Here is an 18220-nt window from a genome sequence, read left to right on the forward strand (position 1 = left end):
ATATATTTTTCAGTTATCTAGAAAAATGTAAATAGAAATTCTAGTGTTTTGGCTATTTAAAGCTGAAGTAAATACTATATATATATATATATATATATATATATATATATATATATATATATATTAAAAATGCATTTGTTTTGGAATTCAAAGAGACCTCAAAAGTCCAATTCTCCCATTTTCATAGGTAGAAAAACTGAGGCCCAAGAGGTCAATGACTTGTCTCAGATAACTTGATAAAGTGAGAGTCAATATTTGAACCCAAGTTCTCTGAACCTAAATTTAGGACTTCTACTGCCCCATGCCAGTAATCTATGATTTTATGAGTTTATTTACTGACATAGATCCCTGATTTTTTTTTAGGATTTTGCAAGGCAAATGGGGTTAAATGGCTTGCCCAAGACCACACAGCTAGGTAATTATTAATTGTCTGAGACCGCATTTGAACCCAGGTACTCCTGACTCCATGGTCGGTGCTTTATCCACTACGCCACCTAGCTGCCCCTAGATCCCTGATCTTTACTTTAGTAAATAGTCTCTGTGAGATATTATCACTGATGAGGTAATTATTCCCTGGTGAAGAGTTTCTGAACTTACCTAGGGATGTCCTCAGATGTGGAACTCAGTATTAGGTCAATATAATTTGTGAGGTATTTGCTCCTAATAATATTAAAATCCAGTGTGCCTTGGAAAAATTTTGGAAAATGGTAAAATTGTTTAAAGATTTTCACAATGAATATGCTTTTTGTGTGTTAGAGAAATAAATATTGAGGCATTGAGATTTATTCACATACTCCTTTGTGCCAGTGTTCCCAAGATTAGGAACATTTCCAAGACCTTGATTATTTTACAGAAGTCAGAGTAGAGAGAAGAGTGGCATGGAAAAAATAACTCTCTAAAGAATAAAATTTGAGGGAAAACAAGTTACATCTATTATTCTTTTAGAGGCTAGATAACTGCCTCCAAAGGAGACTTGTGTTCATAGTCTGAATATGGTTAATCTTAGCTGTGTTGATCACTTAAACTCTCAGTGATGTAGGAGATCTCTCTAAGGCTATAAGTTTCAGAGAATGTGTTGGCTTGCATTGATAGACAGAATTCCCTATACCCAGTGAAATCACAGATCCATCCAATCATTTATTAATCACTACTATGTGCCAGACACTGTGAAAGGAACTTTGGATACTAATACAAAGAATGAAGCCAACACTACTAAGGATAAAGTAACTGGTTCCATGTATGTTAGTTTTAAAACAATGACAATATTTTTTGAACTTTTAACTTTTAAGACCAAAACTACAAATTGTGGTTACCATTGTTTATGTATGTGTGTTGTGTATGTATGTATGTATGTATGTATGTATATGCAGTATTTAGTATTTATTTATTATTTGTTATTATTTAGTATTCAGTTGTTAAGACGCAGATTCCTTGAGTCAGGGGATTGTATTGGCAGTACCTTAGAAAACCACAAACTTTTCCAGCTCTATTCATAAGACATAAGAGAACATAGGCAGCTAAACCAAGAAGAACATGGAGATCAAGTTATAAGGGTGGTTATGGGAGTAACTTCCTAAATCACACACATATGGCTTTGTGGGAGTTATGTCTTGTTAGCTGTGAAAGGAAATGCCAGGTCACCAGGCCTAGACAAGGGAGTTTTTACTGTAGCTTCTAGGACACAATTTGGTTTGTGACTTTCCACAGCACAGTATTCATTACAACCGAAGGTAAAATAAAGAAAAGCAAATATGGGAAAAAAATCAAGAATCCTATAGTGATACAGGAACAGAATATTGCCTATTAATCAAGGCTATATTTTAAGGGGCAGTTGGAGGAGAGTTTCAGGACTCTGGACAACCTCATTTGGTTTTAAAATAGTTATTTATCTACTTAAGATTTTCGAATAGAATGAGATCTTAAGTCCTAGTCCAACCCACTTATTTTATGGAATCCCAGAATGGTGACAAGGCTTACGTAAAATAACATAGAGTAGTAAATAGTAGATTTGAGCTTCATACTCCTGGCTTCAAATCCAATTCACTTTCTATTACACTACAGTCTGGGAAAGGGAGGAACCTTGATAACAAGAATTTTACTTACAGATTTCCTTAAAGAAGGACCCATTAAGGTATTTATGCAGGACTGTATTCTTTAAGTTCCAAAGTGATATAAGTACAGGCATTAAACTAATTATTTGACCACTCATTGAATAAAAGAGAACAAGATTTAAATTGGATGATAGTTTAGAGACCATCTAGTTCAGCCACATTAATTTGACTCTACTGATCCCTCAATTTGTCTCTACTGAGACATTCTTGCTGTTTAAATCTCTATTTCTCTTCTTTTGAATTCCATATTTTTCACCTCAGGCAATAGGAAAGCACAATCCCAAGTGCAGAGGTGGTTAACCAATGTTGTTGATGAGTCATTTTCAATCATGTCCAACTCTTCATGACCCCCTTTTTGGCAGAAATACTAGAGTGGTTTGCCATTTTTCTTCTCTATTTTATTTTATAGAAGAGAAACTGATGCAAATAGTGACTTGCCTAAGATCACACAGCTAGGTAAGTATTGTGTCTGGATTTTAAACTCAGGTCCTCTTGACTCCAGGGCCAGTGCTCTACATACTGCCCCAAACCAGTTTTCTAAAATTTCCAGCATTTCTAGGCTGTTGTTGTATTTCTGTGAATCATGGAACTACACCCTCCAAAGTATTAAAATTAGTGATAACCTAAAGGGCAAAGGAGAAATGTATGGGGGGCATAACTAAGTTGGAATATGTTGTTATTAATGATGATTTGTATACAGCAATTATCATTGCTGGGGATAAGCACTGGACCTGTGATTTCATTGGTACATTAAATTCTTAGTAAAGCAACTCTCTTTACCAAAGTAAATTCATGCATTCTTTGCAACTTATAGTCTTAGAGATTGCCTAGAATGATGGTGTCAAATTCAAATAGAAACAAATCCCTGGATGGTGCAAATTGACTGGAAAACCACAAATTAATATTATCTATGTTGTATCATATTTTTTATTTTGTTAAACATTGTCCAAATACATTGTAATCTGATGTCCATTTGTTTATCAAGTCTAACCTAGAGGACATATGCTTAGTCATATAGATAGTAAGGGTTAAAAGGTAGTATTTGAAACCAGGCAATCTTGGTTTCAATCTATTCAGTTCTCTATCCACTATGTCATGCTTTCAGCAACTTTTGAGAAAGGTATGATTCAAAAAAATGATGTAACAAAAATGACAGATAACATTGGATGCTCAAGTGCTTCACTAATACCATATATTAAAAAGAGCAAGGACAAAGGATCTTGGAAAGATGGAGAATAGTTTTACAGGATAAAGCATAAATGGTTTCAATCTCTATCACTAGAAAGTGTTCTCATTGAGGAAACTCAGTATCTAATGAAAAATTCATGAATACTGTGGTTTAAAATAGATTTGGTGTATATTTATATGTATATAAATATACACATATACATAAGTATATTATAAATTACCCAGCTATATATATATAATATATATATTATATATATATATATATATATATATATATATATATATATATACCCACCCCCATTAGAATATAAGCTTCATTAGGTCACAGATTTGTCTTCATTATCATTATAAACTATCTTAATGACTAATATGGTCCTTGGTATGCAATAAGTACTTAATAAATAGTCTTGGAATGAGAGACATTAGAATCAACAGAGTTTTGCATAAATGTCTTTGTGTTAGCTTAAGCCCATGTCTAGTCTGGGAAAGAATACATTAGAGTAGATTGAGTACTGGATTTTGAGTCAGAAGACATGAGTTCAAGTCTTAGTTTAAGAAGTGCAGGCTTATACTTGACTCTTTCATTGTTCATCATTCTTCATATCCAATCTGTTGTTGAATCTTGTCAATTCTATTCCACAACACATATTTGTTCGCTTCTCTCCACATATATAACTGTCATTCTAGATCAGAATCTCACCACCTTTGGGTACTAAAATGACTTGTAGTAGGTGCCTAGTAAATATTTCTTGTTGAATCAGTGTTATTTATTATCTTTATTATCTTCCATTTTTTTTTACTTTTAGGATCTTAATTTTTAAAGAAAAAAGGAATTTGACTATAATAAACTCTTAGCTCTACATGTTTGATCCCTTGGGGGATTTTTCTTTTATTTAGGAGCTATTGAAGGGAAACAAAATTGGCAGGTTCCTGCTGAGAGGATGTGAGGACAAGGAATTGGTTGTTATGAGGAAATACTAAGGAGACTATGTAATCATTGCTTAATTATTTATTCAATCCTCTTCAGGCAAACAGTACAGTATCTGTAATATGGACATATTCTTAGAGAACCATGAGGATAATCCCAATAGCTAGAGCATTTTACAGTATTTTGAGAAATCGAAGAGATTTGTTTAATCATCACTTTATCTTTATTTACTGTTCTATATCTGTACCCCTTGTGACTTTAATAAATCTGAAAACATCTTAGCAGAATTCTGAATTTCAGGTCAATGGACAACCATACATAATTAATTAAATTTGGTGCTGTTCTCTCTAAATTCACCCATCACTCATTCAAATTGTGTATATCAATCAGCAAGAATGTAGGAACTACTAATCAGTATATGTGTTTGGTAGTAGGAATAAGCATCAGTATCATCCCCTAGTAAGAGATTTAGAAATCTTTAAGTTTCCAACAAGAATACATTTCTCATTTTCTCTTTTCTCTCCCTCATTCTGTACTGTAGAAATATTTAATTAATTTATATTTTGAGTTTTTCTTAAATGATCATTTATTATCTGACTTTTGCCAAAAAGTTATATAATTATTTTTCATATTTTGAATCTTAAAAATTGAAGTTATTTACTTTTAAATGAAAAGGGTTATAGCAAGGTTTGTTGACTTTATTTGTACAAAAATATATTACAACATGCAAAACAGTTGATAATTTATCATCTTATTAGATAACAAAAGGTAGGACAATTGAATAAATCTATCAAGTATTAAATACTTGCTATGTGCCAAGATACAAAGTCAAAAATGAAATAGTTCATGCCCTCAAGGAGTTTATATTCAATCAGTGAAAAAAACACAAGGATAAAGTATATATGAAATAGCTATAAAGTCATTGTGGAGTATGAGCCATTAACACAAGAGGATCACAGAAAGCCACTTTGAATCATAGGATGTGTGACTATGGTGTTGGTGCTGAATTTTAAAGAAACTTAGGGACTCCAAAAGGCAGAAGTTGCGGGGGGGGGGGGGTGTCTTCTGATATAGAGCACAGACAGAGAGGCAATACATCTTCCATATATATGGGAAAGTAGTATTTTAAGAAATAAGAATATGTGAACACACTTCATTCCATAGTCCTAAAACTAGAAAAATGGAAACAAGATTTACTGTATTGAGTAGCTTGCCTATAGGATATTGAACTACCACAATAACAATTTTTCTCCAAGCTGGGTTTCTTTTTCTCACAGGTAAATTAAAGATATTAGAGCTAGATGAGGAAAGGAACTCAGAGAACAATTCTCTTCTTTTGCAGTTGAGTAAACTTAGCTAATTCTCCAAGCTGTCATGGGCTTAATAATAGAGTATCAAAGGTGGGATTTGACCCCATAATCCCTGAGTCAATTCTCTTTCCATTGTACCACACTGCTTCCCTCTATGAATCTCTTTCTCTCTCTTTCTCTCTGATTCTTTGATTCTTCACTTCTTTGATTCTTTCTATTTGACTTTCTTTCTTTCTTTCTTTCTTTCTTGGAGTCAGGAAGATCCAAATTCAAATCCAATCTAAGTACCTACTGTGTGACCCTGGACAAATAAATCACTTGACATAAATGGAGATTATAATAACACCAACAGAATGACATGGGGATAGAGCACCAGCCTTGGAGTCAGGAGGATCTCAGTTCAAATCCAGTCTCAGACACTTAATAATTACCTAGTTGTGTGAGCTTGGGCAAGTCACTTAACCCTACTGTCTTGCAAAAAGATAACAAAAAATAATAACACCTACCTACCAGGATTATTATATGCATTAAATGAGATAATATTGGAAAAGCAGTTTGCAAACCTTAAAGTACTATATAAATGTTCGCTATTATTAGATTTTTCACATCTTGATTGTTTTCCTCTTTCTTTTAGATAGATAGCAATGATATCTGGACTACTGCAACATCAGTTATCAATAGGAAAAAGAAAATAATAATTCTCTTTGCCAGTGTTGCTTAGTTACCTCATCAACATTCCCTGGCAGCTTAGCAGAATTTTCTATGCATATTTTTGAAGCACACATGTTTTATAGCTGTAATTGATCTATTAAGCAGCAAATATGGAGAACAGATGGAACTTCTGTCTGTTTTAAACTGTTTATTTGAATTTTAGTTTTCACCTTCCAAGAGACCTTCTTCCATATCATCTTCTATAATTTGACTTTTTTTTAAAGTTATGAACTACAGAATTGTCAACAAACGTGAACATTTTCCTATACAAATGTAAGACAAGAGAAAGTCATGAAAAAAAGAGATCGGAGAGAAGAGGGCAGACATGAGAGATGTAAAAACAAAAATGATAAAATCTGGCAACTGATTAGCTAAGGGGAAGCAGTTTTCCATATCTAATGGGAATAGAGAGGAAGTTGCTTGGGCCAGGCAAGTCAAATCACCACCATTAATTACCACCTTGACTAGATTCTCTCTATAAAACCTAATGAAGACAACCTAAGACCCTCAATCCAAGAAACTAGCAATGCTTCCAGCCCAGTGCCCATGGCCATGCTCTGAGAAAGTACCCTTGGAGTTTTAACAGCAGATGTTACAGCCACAGCTGCTGAAGACTGAGAAAAAAACATTTTTACACCCCCCCCCAAAGTGCCATTAAATGATTCAACATCAAAATTTGATATGATTTTAATAGTGGGATTTATTAACAAAATTGCATTAATATGTTGTTGCATCATTTTTCAGTTGTGTTCAATTCTTTGTGATCCCATTTGGGGTTTTTTGGGACCAAGATGCTGGAGTGGTTTGCCATTTCCTTCTCCAACTTATTGAACAGATGAACTGAGGCAAACAGGATGAAATGACTTGCCCAGTGTCCCAGAGCTAGTATCTGAGGCCAGATTTAAGCTCAGGAAAAGTAGTCTTCTTCACTTGGGACCTGATACTCTATCTACTGTGCCACCTAACTCCTCAGGATCTTTCTTAGGTGGATATTATATAAATTTGGCTATTATAGAATCTCTGAAATCATCTTTGGGATTATTCCAATAGCAGAGTATGATAGAGATGGTATATACTTCAACCCTTTCCCATATGGTTTTGACTTCTTCCACCAGGTCAATATATTTTCAGAAATCTTGATTAAAGATGATTTGGAGGTCACAATAATTACAGTATGCCATATATTGTAGTGATAATTCCATTGAAGTACATAATGCAGTGCATAGGATCATTAAGACCTGAATTCAAATGGAATCTCAAAAATTCTGTGACCCTGATCATTTAATTGTCTGCCTGTGTAACCTCATCTGTAAAGTGGATATAATAATAGCACCTACTTTGCTCTTACAAAAATTATTGGTAACATTATTATTATTTTTTGTAACAGGGAAGAAATCTTAGTGCATCAGAAAAATACAGCTTTTCTGTTCCTGTTTAAACTCAAGAGGTGTGTTTAGAAGTTGAAGAATGGTGTGATTTAAACATAGAAAATTCAGGAAGAGAATAACTATTTAGATAGCATCTACTGTGTGCCTCATACTTTACAAATGTTATCTCATTTGAACCTCATAATAGCTCTGTAAGTACTATTATTATCTCCATTTTGCAATTGTGAAAACTGAGGTAAACAGAAGTAAAGTGACTTGCCCGAGGTCATGCAGCCATATGAGTCTACATTTGAAATCAGGTCTTTGTGACTTCCCTCCTGAAGTTCTTTCCACTGTGCTACCCTCTCTAGGAAACTGAGTTCAGACAAATTATTAATCATATTTTTAGTGAAAACAATATGACTAAAAGCTACATTATTTTTTAAAGTCTTGCTTCAACATTGTGATATAGTGATTTAGAAGTCTGGTTCTAAGTTTTGTTTATTTAGATATTTACTTTCCAGCTGTCACAGCTGAAATAGAAAAAATCTTATACAGTATAATTACTAGAACCCACAAAATACCATTTTAAAGTTAGTCATAATTGGTAGGTGAAAAGGTGTTGTTTAACTCTTCATCTCCTTACATTCAGAAGTTTTCTTTCCTTACCCTGACCCGGGAGTGTTACTTTGTACAGGTTTTTCTGGATTCTCCTAATTGTTAATACTCCACCTTGAGTAACTTTTAAGTAGCAAGCAATCAGAGTGGACCAAGGAAGAAGTAGTGCCCTCTTCCATCTGGGGCCCCAGGGCTCTGGACTCAAATGAACTAGTCTTTCCTGAGGGAGCTTGACTGCTGAAGATAGGGATCAGATTGGCTTCTTCTTGTCACTAGCTCTCTATTGCCCTACCCCAGTGCTCTGGGGAGAACCTCAAAGCTTTAATTCCCCAAAATAGATTATTTGAAAGGTCCACTGTATAGAAGGAAGATAAGATGTAGGGAAGCCATTAATTTCCTCAACTATAAAAGGAAATTCTTAAACTTAAAACTTATAAGCACTGGTTCAGAAAAATATAAAACAGCATCAATAAGCCCATTATTCCAGAATTTGATGCTTAAAACGTGAAACATTTTAAAGTATTGCTATCTTCACCTAGGCTTTGCATGTTCTGATTGACTTTTTCACTGAACATATAGTTGCAGAAATTTCCTTCTGTTGATCTTAGAATTAGCTTAGATTAGATAAGCATTCATTAAGAGTTTATTATTTATTACATTATTTATTACTATTATTATTTATGTTCCAGCCATTCTGATAAACTGGAAATACAAAAACTTGTCTTGGAGGAACTTATAGTCAAAATGTAGGTGGGAGGAAGGACTGAGCCTGACTGGGAGTGAACAGGAACAGGTTCTGGGGAGGAACTCACCTTGTGGAGGAGGAAGTAATAGGAAGAATCCCCTCTCCCACACTGGAGGTCTGAGAGAGGTTGGAACAGTCCCAATAAGCCCTACAGACTAAAAGAGAATGAAAGAGGTTGAAACCATTCCTTTTAAAGTTTACAAGGCGAGGGGTTTCTGTGAGGGAAAAAAGCATTTATATGTCAGGTACTGTCCTAAATGTTTGTTTGTTTACAATTAATTAGCTCATTTTATCCTTACAACGATCCTGGTAGAAAGGAGCTTTATTATTAACTCCATTTTACAAGTTTAGGAAACTGAAATTAGGGGACTTATGCAAGATTGAATAGCTAATAAATGTCTGAGACAGGATTTAAATTCAGGTCTAATTGAGTTTAAGACAAGTCCTTTAATCTATTGGCCTGCCAACTACCATTCCTCTTAGCTAGTGACAAATCCTCTTGACATAAAACCATGATAACAGTAGTAGAAAGAACACAAAAGTTATGGGACCAATGAAGTGATTGTTCATTATTCAAAAGTGCAAGTCTTCAATAAGAAGACATATATATATATATATTAGTAAAAGCGACTGAAGTTCCTAGTTCAGCTTTTGACTTTGTAGTCACAGTTCCTGGTACTTAATAAATACTTGTCAGATTGTGTCTTTAATTAGACAGAATTCTAACCAGGTTTTCTATTCACTAAGGCATGCTACTTTTCATTTGCTTTACATTCTATTTTTTATTGATATCTTTTTATATAATATAACTTAACTCAGATTATAGTCCTTCCCCTACTATACTCAGCAAGGTGTCCCGAAGAGTACTTTATCAAAACTAACTAGTACAACCATCAAGGCTGACAGAGTATATATACTATTCTGTACTCATGGCCCCTCACCTCTACAGTGAAGGGGAGGTGTATTTTCTCATCTCTTCTCTGAAGTTGTCTGATCATCATAACTACACAGTATTTAGTTTTGTGTTTTTGTTCATTATGTTGCATCACTAGTCACTGTGTGTATATGGTTTTCCTTGCTTCACATACTCCATTTTGCATCAGTTCATGTCTTTCTGAATTCTGAATTCCTCATAGTATTTTTATGGTATAATATTTATACTTTTAGTCACTTCCAAGTTACTTTGTTTCTACTTCACTACCACAAAAAGTCAACTATATATTAAATATAAACAGAATCTTTTCTTCTGCCTTTGAAGTCCTTGGAGTGTATTTTAGGCATGGATATCTAGGGTATAGATTATATTCAGCTGGGAAGCATGGTAAATAAAGCTCCAGGCCTGGAGTGAGAAAGATCTGAGTTCAAATTTTGCTCAGACTCTAGTTCTGTGATCATGGACAAATCATTGAACTCCGTCTGCCTCAATTTCTCCAGCTGTAAAATGGGGATAATGACAACATCTACTTCCCAGGATTGTTCTGAGGATCAATATATTTTATTTATAAATGCTTATTTCGCATTCACCCCTATTTTAAAAACATCATTCCAAACTTTTTCAGAATGTTTAGACTAATCCATAGAGCTCCTGATTAATTAATTAATAATATACATGTCTTTAAATAATAGTTCCTGCATTGACTTTTCATATTTTCTTATCTTTGCCAGTGTACTCATTCTGAAGTGAAATTTCAGAATTGCTTTGCTGCATTTCCATTTTTATTAATGAATTTGTAGCAGTCTTTCATATTTATTGTGAATTAATTGCAATTATTTTTTTGAAAATTCATATCTGACCAGTAAATCACCGGAAAACAATTCTTAGTGATAATTTTTTATTAGATATATATATATATATATATATATATATATATATTCAGAGATTTTTGATAAAAGTTTTTTCTTAGTTTCCCTTCTTATTCAAGCCATATTGATTTTGTTTGTGTAAAAACTTTTCAATTTCATGCAACCACTTTAGAGCACTTTCCTCTATAATGCTGCTCAGTGAAACAAGAAATAAATATCATGATTTCATCTTAATTCTCAGTTCAATTCAACAAGTCTTTATGAGGTCCTTAATATGTGCAAAACTGTTCTAGCATTAAGCATACATAGAAAGATAGAAGTAAAAAACAACCCACCAATTAGCATTCTAATTGACAATAGCTTAAAAAATTATTTAGATATTATACTTACATAATTCTTTTCATTTATTGTTCTTTTTTTTAAAAAAAATTTGCAAGGCAATGGAGTTTAGTGACTTGTCCAAGGTCACACAGCTAGGTCTGAGACCGAATTTGAACTCAGGTCCTTTGGACTGACTCCAGGGCTGGTGCTCTATTCACTGTGCTACCTAGCTGTCCCTTTTTTCACTTATTGTTAAGAATTGTACAAAATAGTGTCAGAGATTTAGAGCTGGAACAGACCTCCAAAGTCATCTATTTCAATCTCCTTATTTTATAAATAAGGAAATTGGGGCCGAGGGAAGATAAGGGAACTGTCCAAGACCACAAAGAGAGAGAGGGAATAGTAGAATATTAATCCAGGCCAGCTAGTGCTCTTTTAAAAATAATATTGATATCTTTTGTTTTTACTTCCCTATTTCCATATATTCCTCCATTTCCTTCTTTCCAGAGAATCATTTTATATAACAATTAATGTTTTCAAGAGATAGAAGAAAAAAACACAGTGAAATCAGCTTATCAAAAAAAAATCTGAAAATAAATTCAATTTTCCACACCCTTAGTTATCTCATCTATGTAAATGTATTGGAAGAAGTTCCTTCTCTTATCTCTTCTCTTGGGTCATGTTTTCTTTTTTGTAATGTTTACAAACATTCACTTTCAGTTGTTTCATGGTAACTTTTCTTTCTATTTACATCATTGTAGTCATTGTCCATATTTTTTTCCTGTGTATTTTACAATGTGCTACCCTACCTTATAGATTAATGGCATACAGAGGGACCTGGAACTTGTTGGCTCTTTTGGATTTTAACACTTTGTTGATAAGGCAAAAATTCAATTCCCTAAGCAGATCAGTTATACTCTCCCTATTTAATGGTTACAGACTACATGCTGGACTTAATAAACTGTTCTGTTCGTCACAAGAGTAGACAGTGTAAGAAAATGATGAGTGCATATGCATTCCCAATGAAGAAAGCACTGTTCTAATTGAATGCCCAACTGAAAAGTCATCTTCCCATATGAAGTATATAGCACACCACTCCAATAATGGATATTATTTTGAGAAATGTCTTCAGATTGTGTCTATAATGGTGAATTGCAGCGTAACTTTTGACACTCAATCAAGTATGTTATTCTATGAGCACGTAGGGGTTTTCGTGTGTGTGTGTGTGTGTGTGTGTGTGTGTGTGTGTGTGTGTGTGTACCAGTTTGAAAAAATAACCCAGATGGGGTAGCTTCACCCCACTGATATTCTTCATCTGGTGGATGAAGGTCAAGTCAGCTAGAAATTAAATTAATACTTCCCTTTAATACCACATGATAGTGAAGTGGATTGAAGGCAAACCAGGAACTCACATATATATTTTTCCCTTCTAGCTTTGGGAACATGAGGTCTCTTGGGAAAATATTCAAAAGGAAGAGTGAGGGGGCCATTTAAAAGAGACTGGGAACCGTGGCTGCGAGACTGGGGTCCGAGGGTTGGCAGTGGAAAACCTTCCTGAGCTGTGATATAACACCAAAAAGCTCTTGGTGCCTGTTTGCCTCCTGTAAAAGAAGAGAAGAGGACAAGAAGACAATGTCAATAGCCCTGAAACAGGTTTTCAATAAAGACAAGACCTTTCGGCCCAAGCGCAAATTTGAACCTGGCACACAAAGGTTTGAGCTCCACAAAAGGGCACAGGCCTCTTTGAACTCTGGGGTGGACCTGAAGGCAGCAGTGCAGCTGCCCAGTGGGGAAGACCAGAATGACTGGGTTGCCGTTCATGTGGTAGACTTCTTCAACCGTATCAACCTAATCTACGGCACCATCTGTGAGTTCTGCACTGAGAGGACCTGTCCTGTGATGTCAGGGGGCCCCAAATATGAGTATCGGTGGCAGGATGACCTTAAGTACAAGAAACCTACTGCATTGCCAGCCCCACAATATATGAACCTTCTCATGGACTGGATTGAGGTACAGATCAATAACGAAGATATATTTCCTACCAGTGTAGGTAAGTGCAAGTGTGATATCTTAGGTGACATTCTGGTTGGAATATTCTCCTGCTCCACTACTCTGAAATATTACTGCAGTTCCTACATATTACTTTACATGCTGGATAGTATGGTACAATGTTAGATTCAATCTCTAAAGCTTCCTAGAGGCTTGATCCTTTTTTTTTTTATTACAGCCACTCAGATCTGTGTTCTTCATTGTTGATGGGCTAGTTGCAATTCATCTGATATTGCTGCTATTATCGATATTAGCCTGTCAGTATTTATTGCCAAGTATTGCATCCTGGTAGTATTGCATCTGTGTAGTAATGAAAAAGACTAGGAAGTCTTTTTCTGGAGAAATAAAGAGCTGGATATCCAACCTTTCCTCCACCTCTTTATTTCCATTAATAAAAATCAGAGCTATTTATTATAATACCATTAAAGAAATATTAATCCAGTTCTAGATCCCTGGTCCCATGTATTGAAATGGAGTGTTATGATTATTGTTTCTTCTGTATCAGCAGAGTCACAGTACTTATTCATAATTGGAAGCAGGGGGTGAGGAGATAACCTAATCACCATCCCCATTCTATTGAATATCCATTGTGCCTTTTCAGAAAAGAGACCGAAATTGAATCTGTCCAGAGGATATGCTATACTATTCATTGCCTGGGATCAATCACATCCTATCCTAGTAATTTCTTAAGCTTAGACTTCAAAGCAAAGTTAAACAAATGTTTCTGAATTCATCGACTTTCCTGTATATTTCCTGTTCCTCTCCATCAACTTGCCTGTATATTTCCTGTTCCTTACCTCAACAGATTTTGATTTTTCTGTTTTTGTCCTGTTTTGCAGGGTGAAAAGCTTTGTGCTTTCCTCCTCTCTTCCTCAGTAGTATTTAATTTTCTCTTGTATTTTTCTGAAGATGCAAGGTTTCATTAAGGAAAAATAACCAGTATAATTACTAGTTCCTGAAACCAATCTTTCCCAAACTGTTTCTAGAGAGTTCTCACATCCTGTTTTATGTGAAGGGTATTTTGGGGAGTATATTTCAAGCCTAGTACTATTTCTCCCTTTAAAATATGACATATGCTATGAAATCCTGCACCAAAAATATTTACTATGGCACAGGTTTTTTTTCATATATATATAAACAAGCTTAGCTTTCTCAACTTAACCCCAAAATTCCCTAGAGTCTCCTTTATCCTAGGAGTGCTCCATGTCCCCAAGTTCTTTGACTGACATTCATAAGCCCGGAGGTGTTCTGTGGTTAAAATAATTTCATAAATGTTGTCATCATTAATATCATCTTATCTCTCAAAATGCTATTACTAATTGTTCTCATTAGTTATTTTTAGAAGAAATATTCTCACAGTATACTCTTCCTCTTTGAACTCCAGCGTGTTTTTCTTTCTCTTGGTCTTTGGGCTGTCATTTTGAGCCATTTTTATGGAAATTATCTTGATGTCTAGAGAGGATCATGTAAAAAGGGAGCACTCATCAAATGGATGCTTGGTTAATGACAATATGAAAATCATATTGAAAATGTCAGCATTATACCTCAAACAATTTTCTGATTTTTTTTTCTTATGCAAAAATGGAGAAAATGGAGAAGGAAAACAGATAAGTGGGCTTTGCTTTTGTATAGTCTTCTGCATAAATATTAAAGTGTGTAAGCAGTTGTTGATTTTTTATGGCTAAAAACAGGAAAAGGAAAACTTTGATTGGTTCATATATTAAAATAAAATATAACAGGCCATTTTTATTTTGAGCAGAAAGCTTTTTCTTAAGTGAGAATATATATCAGACAGATGTGAGTTCCTCATAATTTGCAATTTACTTCACTCTTTCTCTCCATCCATTGTCCACAGCTTGCTTTGTTAAGAAACTGACAAATGTCTCTGTCACAGAAACAAGGACAACAGATAAAATCTCCAACCCAGCAGTGACTTCAGATAACAACTTCCTCTTCAGAAAAGCATCACAGTTTAACAGCCTTCAATGATAATGACTAAGCTAGAATAATAGAAAGGGAAAAATCTTTTCACAATTTAGTGCCTGTTTTGTTGTAATGAGATGAAATTATAAAAATGGGGTTACTTAGTTTTTTGTTAAGAATTAAGATAATGCCTTAGATTTGAACCTCTGAGAGAGATTAATCCTTCGTCATTCTAGTGAAACTTATGAACCCTTTCTCCCAATAGTGTTTTTAGAAGCATAAAATCAAATGCATGGGATCGCAAAGGAAATCAGTAATATTGAAATAGTCATCAAAACATTTTAAAAATATTATATCGTGGACTGCAAGTTAAGTACTCTTGATCTAATCAAACTGTACATTTTACAAATGAATGAACTGAAGACCAAAACCTGTCTAAGACACAAAGGACATGCATGATAGAATTGGATTATTCCATCTAAGCCAAAAGGATGAAAATTCCTTTTTCAGTCTTTATTCATTGGGTGCAATGTTTTCCTGATAGTTCCTGGGGAGAAATCTGAGATGGAGTTACTTAGCCTGAATGTCCCAGAGGAGGTGCCTTTCACAACCATTATGCTGTGATACTGGGGGAAGGAAAAGATTCTTAGAAGATAGCACCACTGGACTCCCATTCTTTTCCTTCTGTTGCTAAAAAGGAAAATTTTCCTAGGCCTTACAATTGAATATGAAAGCTTAACTTTAGGATGTTTATTGGATTTTTAGTGCTTATTAATGTATACTTGTTGTTTGTTCTTCTTTAAGACTAAACCTGCCTGAACAATATAATTAGTTCCATAACAAGTATATCCTAACTCCGGGACTTATAACAGTGGCCAAGTCATTTAACTCTCTGAACCTGTTTATTTATAAAATATAAAATTTGTAATATTTAGACCACCTGCCGCACACAGATATGAGGAAATCACTTTGTATACTTAAAGGTCAATCTTTATATGAACCATTATTATTCCAGATTGAGACTCAGTGATAGGAGGCAGTTGATATTTTTCCAGCCATTTGATTATTTGAAATCTCCCAGAAGAGAACAGGTTAACATTTAAGAAGCATCTTGCAATGTATTTAGTTTTTTAAAAATTTCCATAGGAAATCCTATTTTTGGTATTTCCCACAGAATTCACTATTTTAATCTGAAGAAATTTTCTCATGGGACAGGAAGAATGGAACAAAACTTTTATGAAATTTGGGAGAAACTATGGAAATTATTTGTGGATCTGATTTCCTAAAGAGGGCCTTCGTCCTCTTTTTTGAGTGCAAAAGATCTTATTTTCCCAGTGTTGGGATTCTATTAACTAGGTGCCATAATGGATAGAGTAATAGACTTAGAATAAGGAAGTTTGGATCCTACCTTAGATACTGACTAGTGTCAGCCTCAGTTTCCTTGCTGTAGAATAATTATAATAGTACTATATTTTCACAGAATTTTTTTGAGGGAGAAATGAAATAAAGCACTTTTTAAGCTCATAGAACTTATATAAATATTAGTATTCCCCTTCCATCTTTCTTCTTTTAGTGCTTAGCAGTCATTGGCACAGAGTAGGTACTTAATAAATATTTATTAACTTGACTGATTTTTTTCCTTTCCTTTCTTTCCTTCTTTTTTCTTCCTCCTTTCCTTCTTTCAGGAATGACACTTGTTATCTCTTACTGTCTTTACTAATTTTCAGAATTATTAATTATTTTAGAATTATTTAATTTAATTATTTAATTAGAATTATTTTAATTTGCATTTCTCTTATCAGTGATTTGGAAGATGTTTTTGTATGTGGATATTGATACTTTGTGATTATTTTCAAAACATCCTATATCCTATTTTGAAAAATTTCTTATATATTGGGTGATTGTTCTTGATCTCAGAAATCTTTTTGGAAATTTGCTACATATTTTGTATGCCATAGTTTTTTTTTTAAGATATATGGTGAAAATATTTTTTCCTACTTAGAACTGAGTGATGCTCAGTGATGCAGTGCATAGAGCATTTGGCCTGAAGTTAAGAAGACTAGAGTTCAAATTTGACTTCAGAGACTTATTAGCTGTGTGACCCTGGGCAAATCATATAGCCTCTGCCTCAGTTTCCTGTCCAGTTTATTGTTTATGTTCTCCTCTATCACTTATTTATTTAGTTAAAAATTCTCCCCTAGCTAAAGTTATACAAGGTATCTGATTTTATTTTCTTAAAAGTTTTTTGTGAACTTTTACATTCATCTCCTACATCCACTTTTTAAGTTTAGTGTGTATGTATATGTATATATTTATATATGTATATATACTTTGAGTATAGTATAAAATGATGATCTAATCCTAATTGCTACCAATTTGCTTTCCAGTTTACTAAAATTCTTTTCAAATTGGAAATCTCCCAGCAATTTATAGTTTACATCTGTCAAAAACTGGGCACCAGGGCAGCTAGGTGGCGCAGTGGATATGGCACTGGCCCTGGAGTCAGGAGTACCTGGGTTCAAATCCGGTCTCAGATACTTAATAATTACTTAGCTGTGTGGCCTTGGGGATGCCACTTAACCCCATTTGCCTTGCAAAAAACCCCCCTACAAAACCCCCCCAAAAAACTGGGCACCAATTTTAAGTGCTTTTGTTTCTTATTTATCTAGTCTGCTACCATGATCTACTTTTTTATTTTTTAGCTAGAACTAAAATTTTTTGAGTGCTTCTTTATAATGTTCCATGATATCTAGTAATACTTTGAATAGTTATATTACTTTTGAAGGTTTTTTTTATTTTTGGAAGGGGTGGTTTTATTTATTATTTATTTATTTGCACATTACTAAAATGGTCAGTCTTTTTGCAAAAGTAAACACAACTCTCCCCTCCCTCCACAAAGACAGGGAAATCCCATAAAAATATAGTGAGAGAAAAAGAAAAGAAATGTACTTCAATCTGTGTTCAACTAACATCGGTTCTATTTGTGGGGGGGATTACATTTTTTATCACCAGAGAAGTTGCTTCATTATTTTTTTCCCATGGGTTGCTATTGCTAACTGTATTTTCCTCCATTCTATTCCTCCTTAATGCCATTTACTCTATACTCTCTCTCCTTTCACTTTGTTCCTCCTCAAGTGTGTTGTGGG

General features: G+C 34.2%; 1 protein-coding gene across 7 annotated transcripts in view; it reads left to right on the plus strand.

The window, feature by feature from the left end:
• Positions 1–18220, plus strand: part of MOB3B (MOB kinase activator 3B) — a 286933-nt gene that overhangs the window by 89304 nt on the left and 179409 nt on the right. For 6 of the 7 annotated variants that reach the window (XM_074200351.1, XM_074200352.1, XM_074200345.1 and 3 more), the window contains one exon: positions 12536–13152. In XM_074200351.1, coding sequence (XP_074056452.1) covers positions 12735–13152 — 418 coding nt within the window. In that variant the 5' untranslated portion in view covers positions 12536–12734. Of the gene's footprint in view, positions 1–159; positions 2568–12535; positions 13153–18220 lie in introns of those variants that run through there. The other variant, XM_074200347.1, reaches the window with a different exon arrangement.

Source organism: Macrotis lagotis, chromosome X (genome assembly GCF_037893015.1).
Source record: "Macrotis lagotis isolate mMagLag1 chromosome X, bilby.v1.9.chrom.fasta, whole genome shotgun sequence".
In the NCBI taxonomy this organism is placed as follows: domain Eukaryota; kingdom Metazoa; phylum Chordata; class Mammalia; order Peramelemorphia; family Peramelidae; genus Macrotis; species Macrotis lagotis.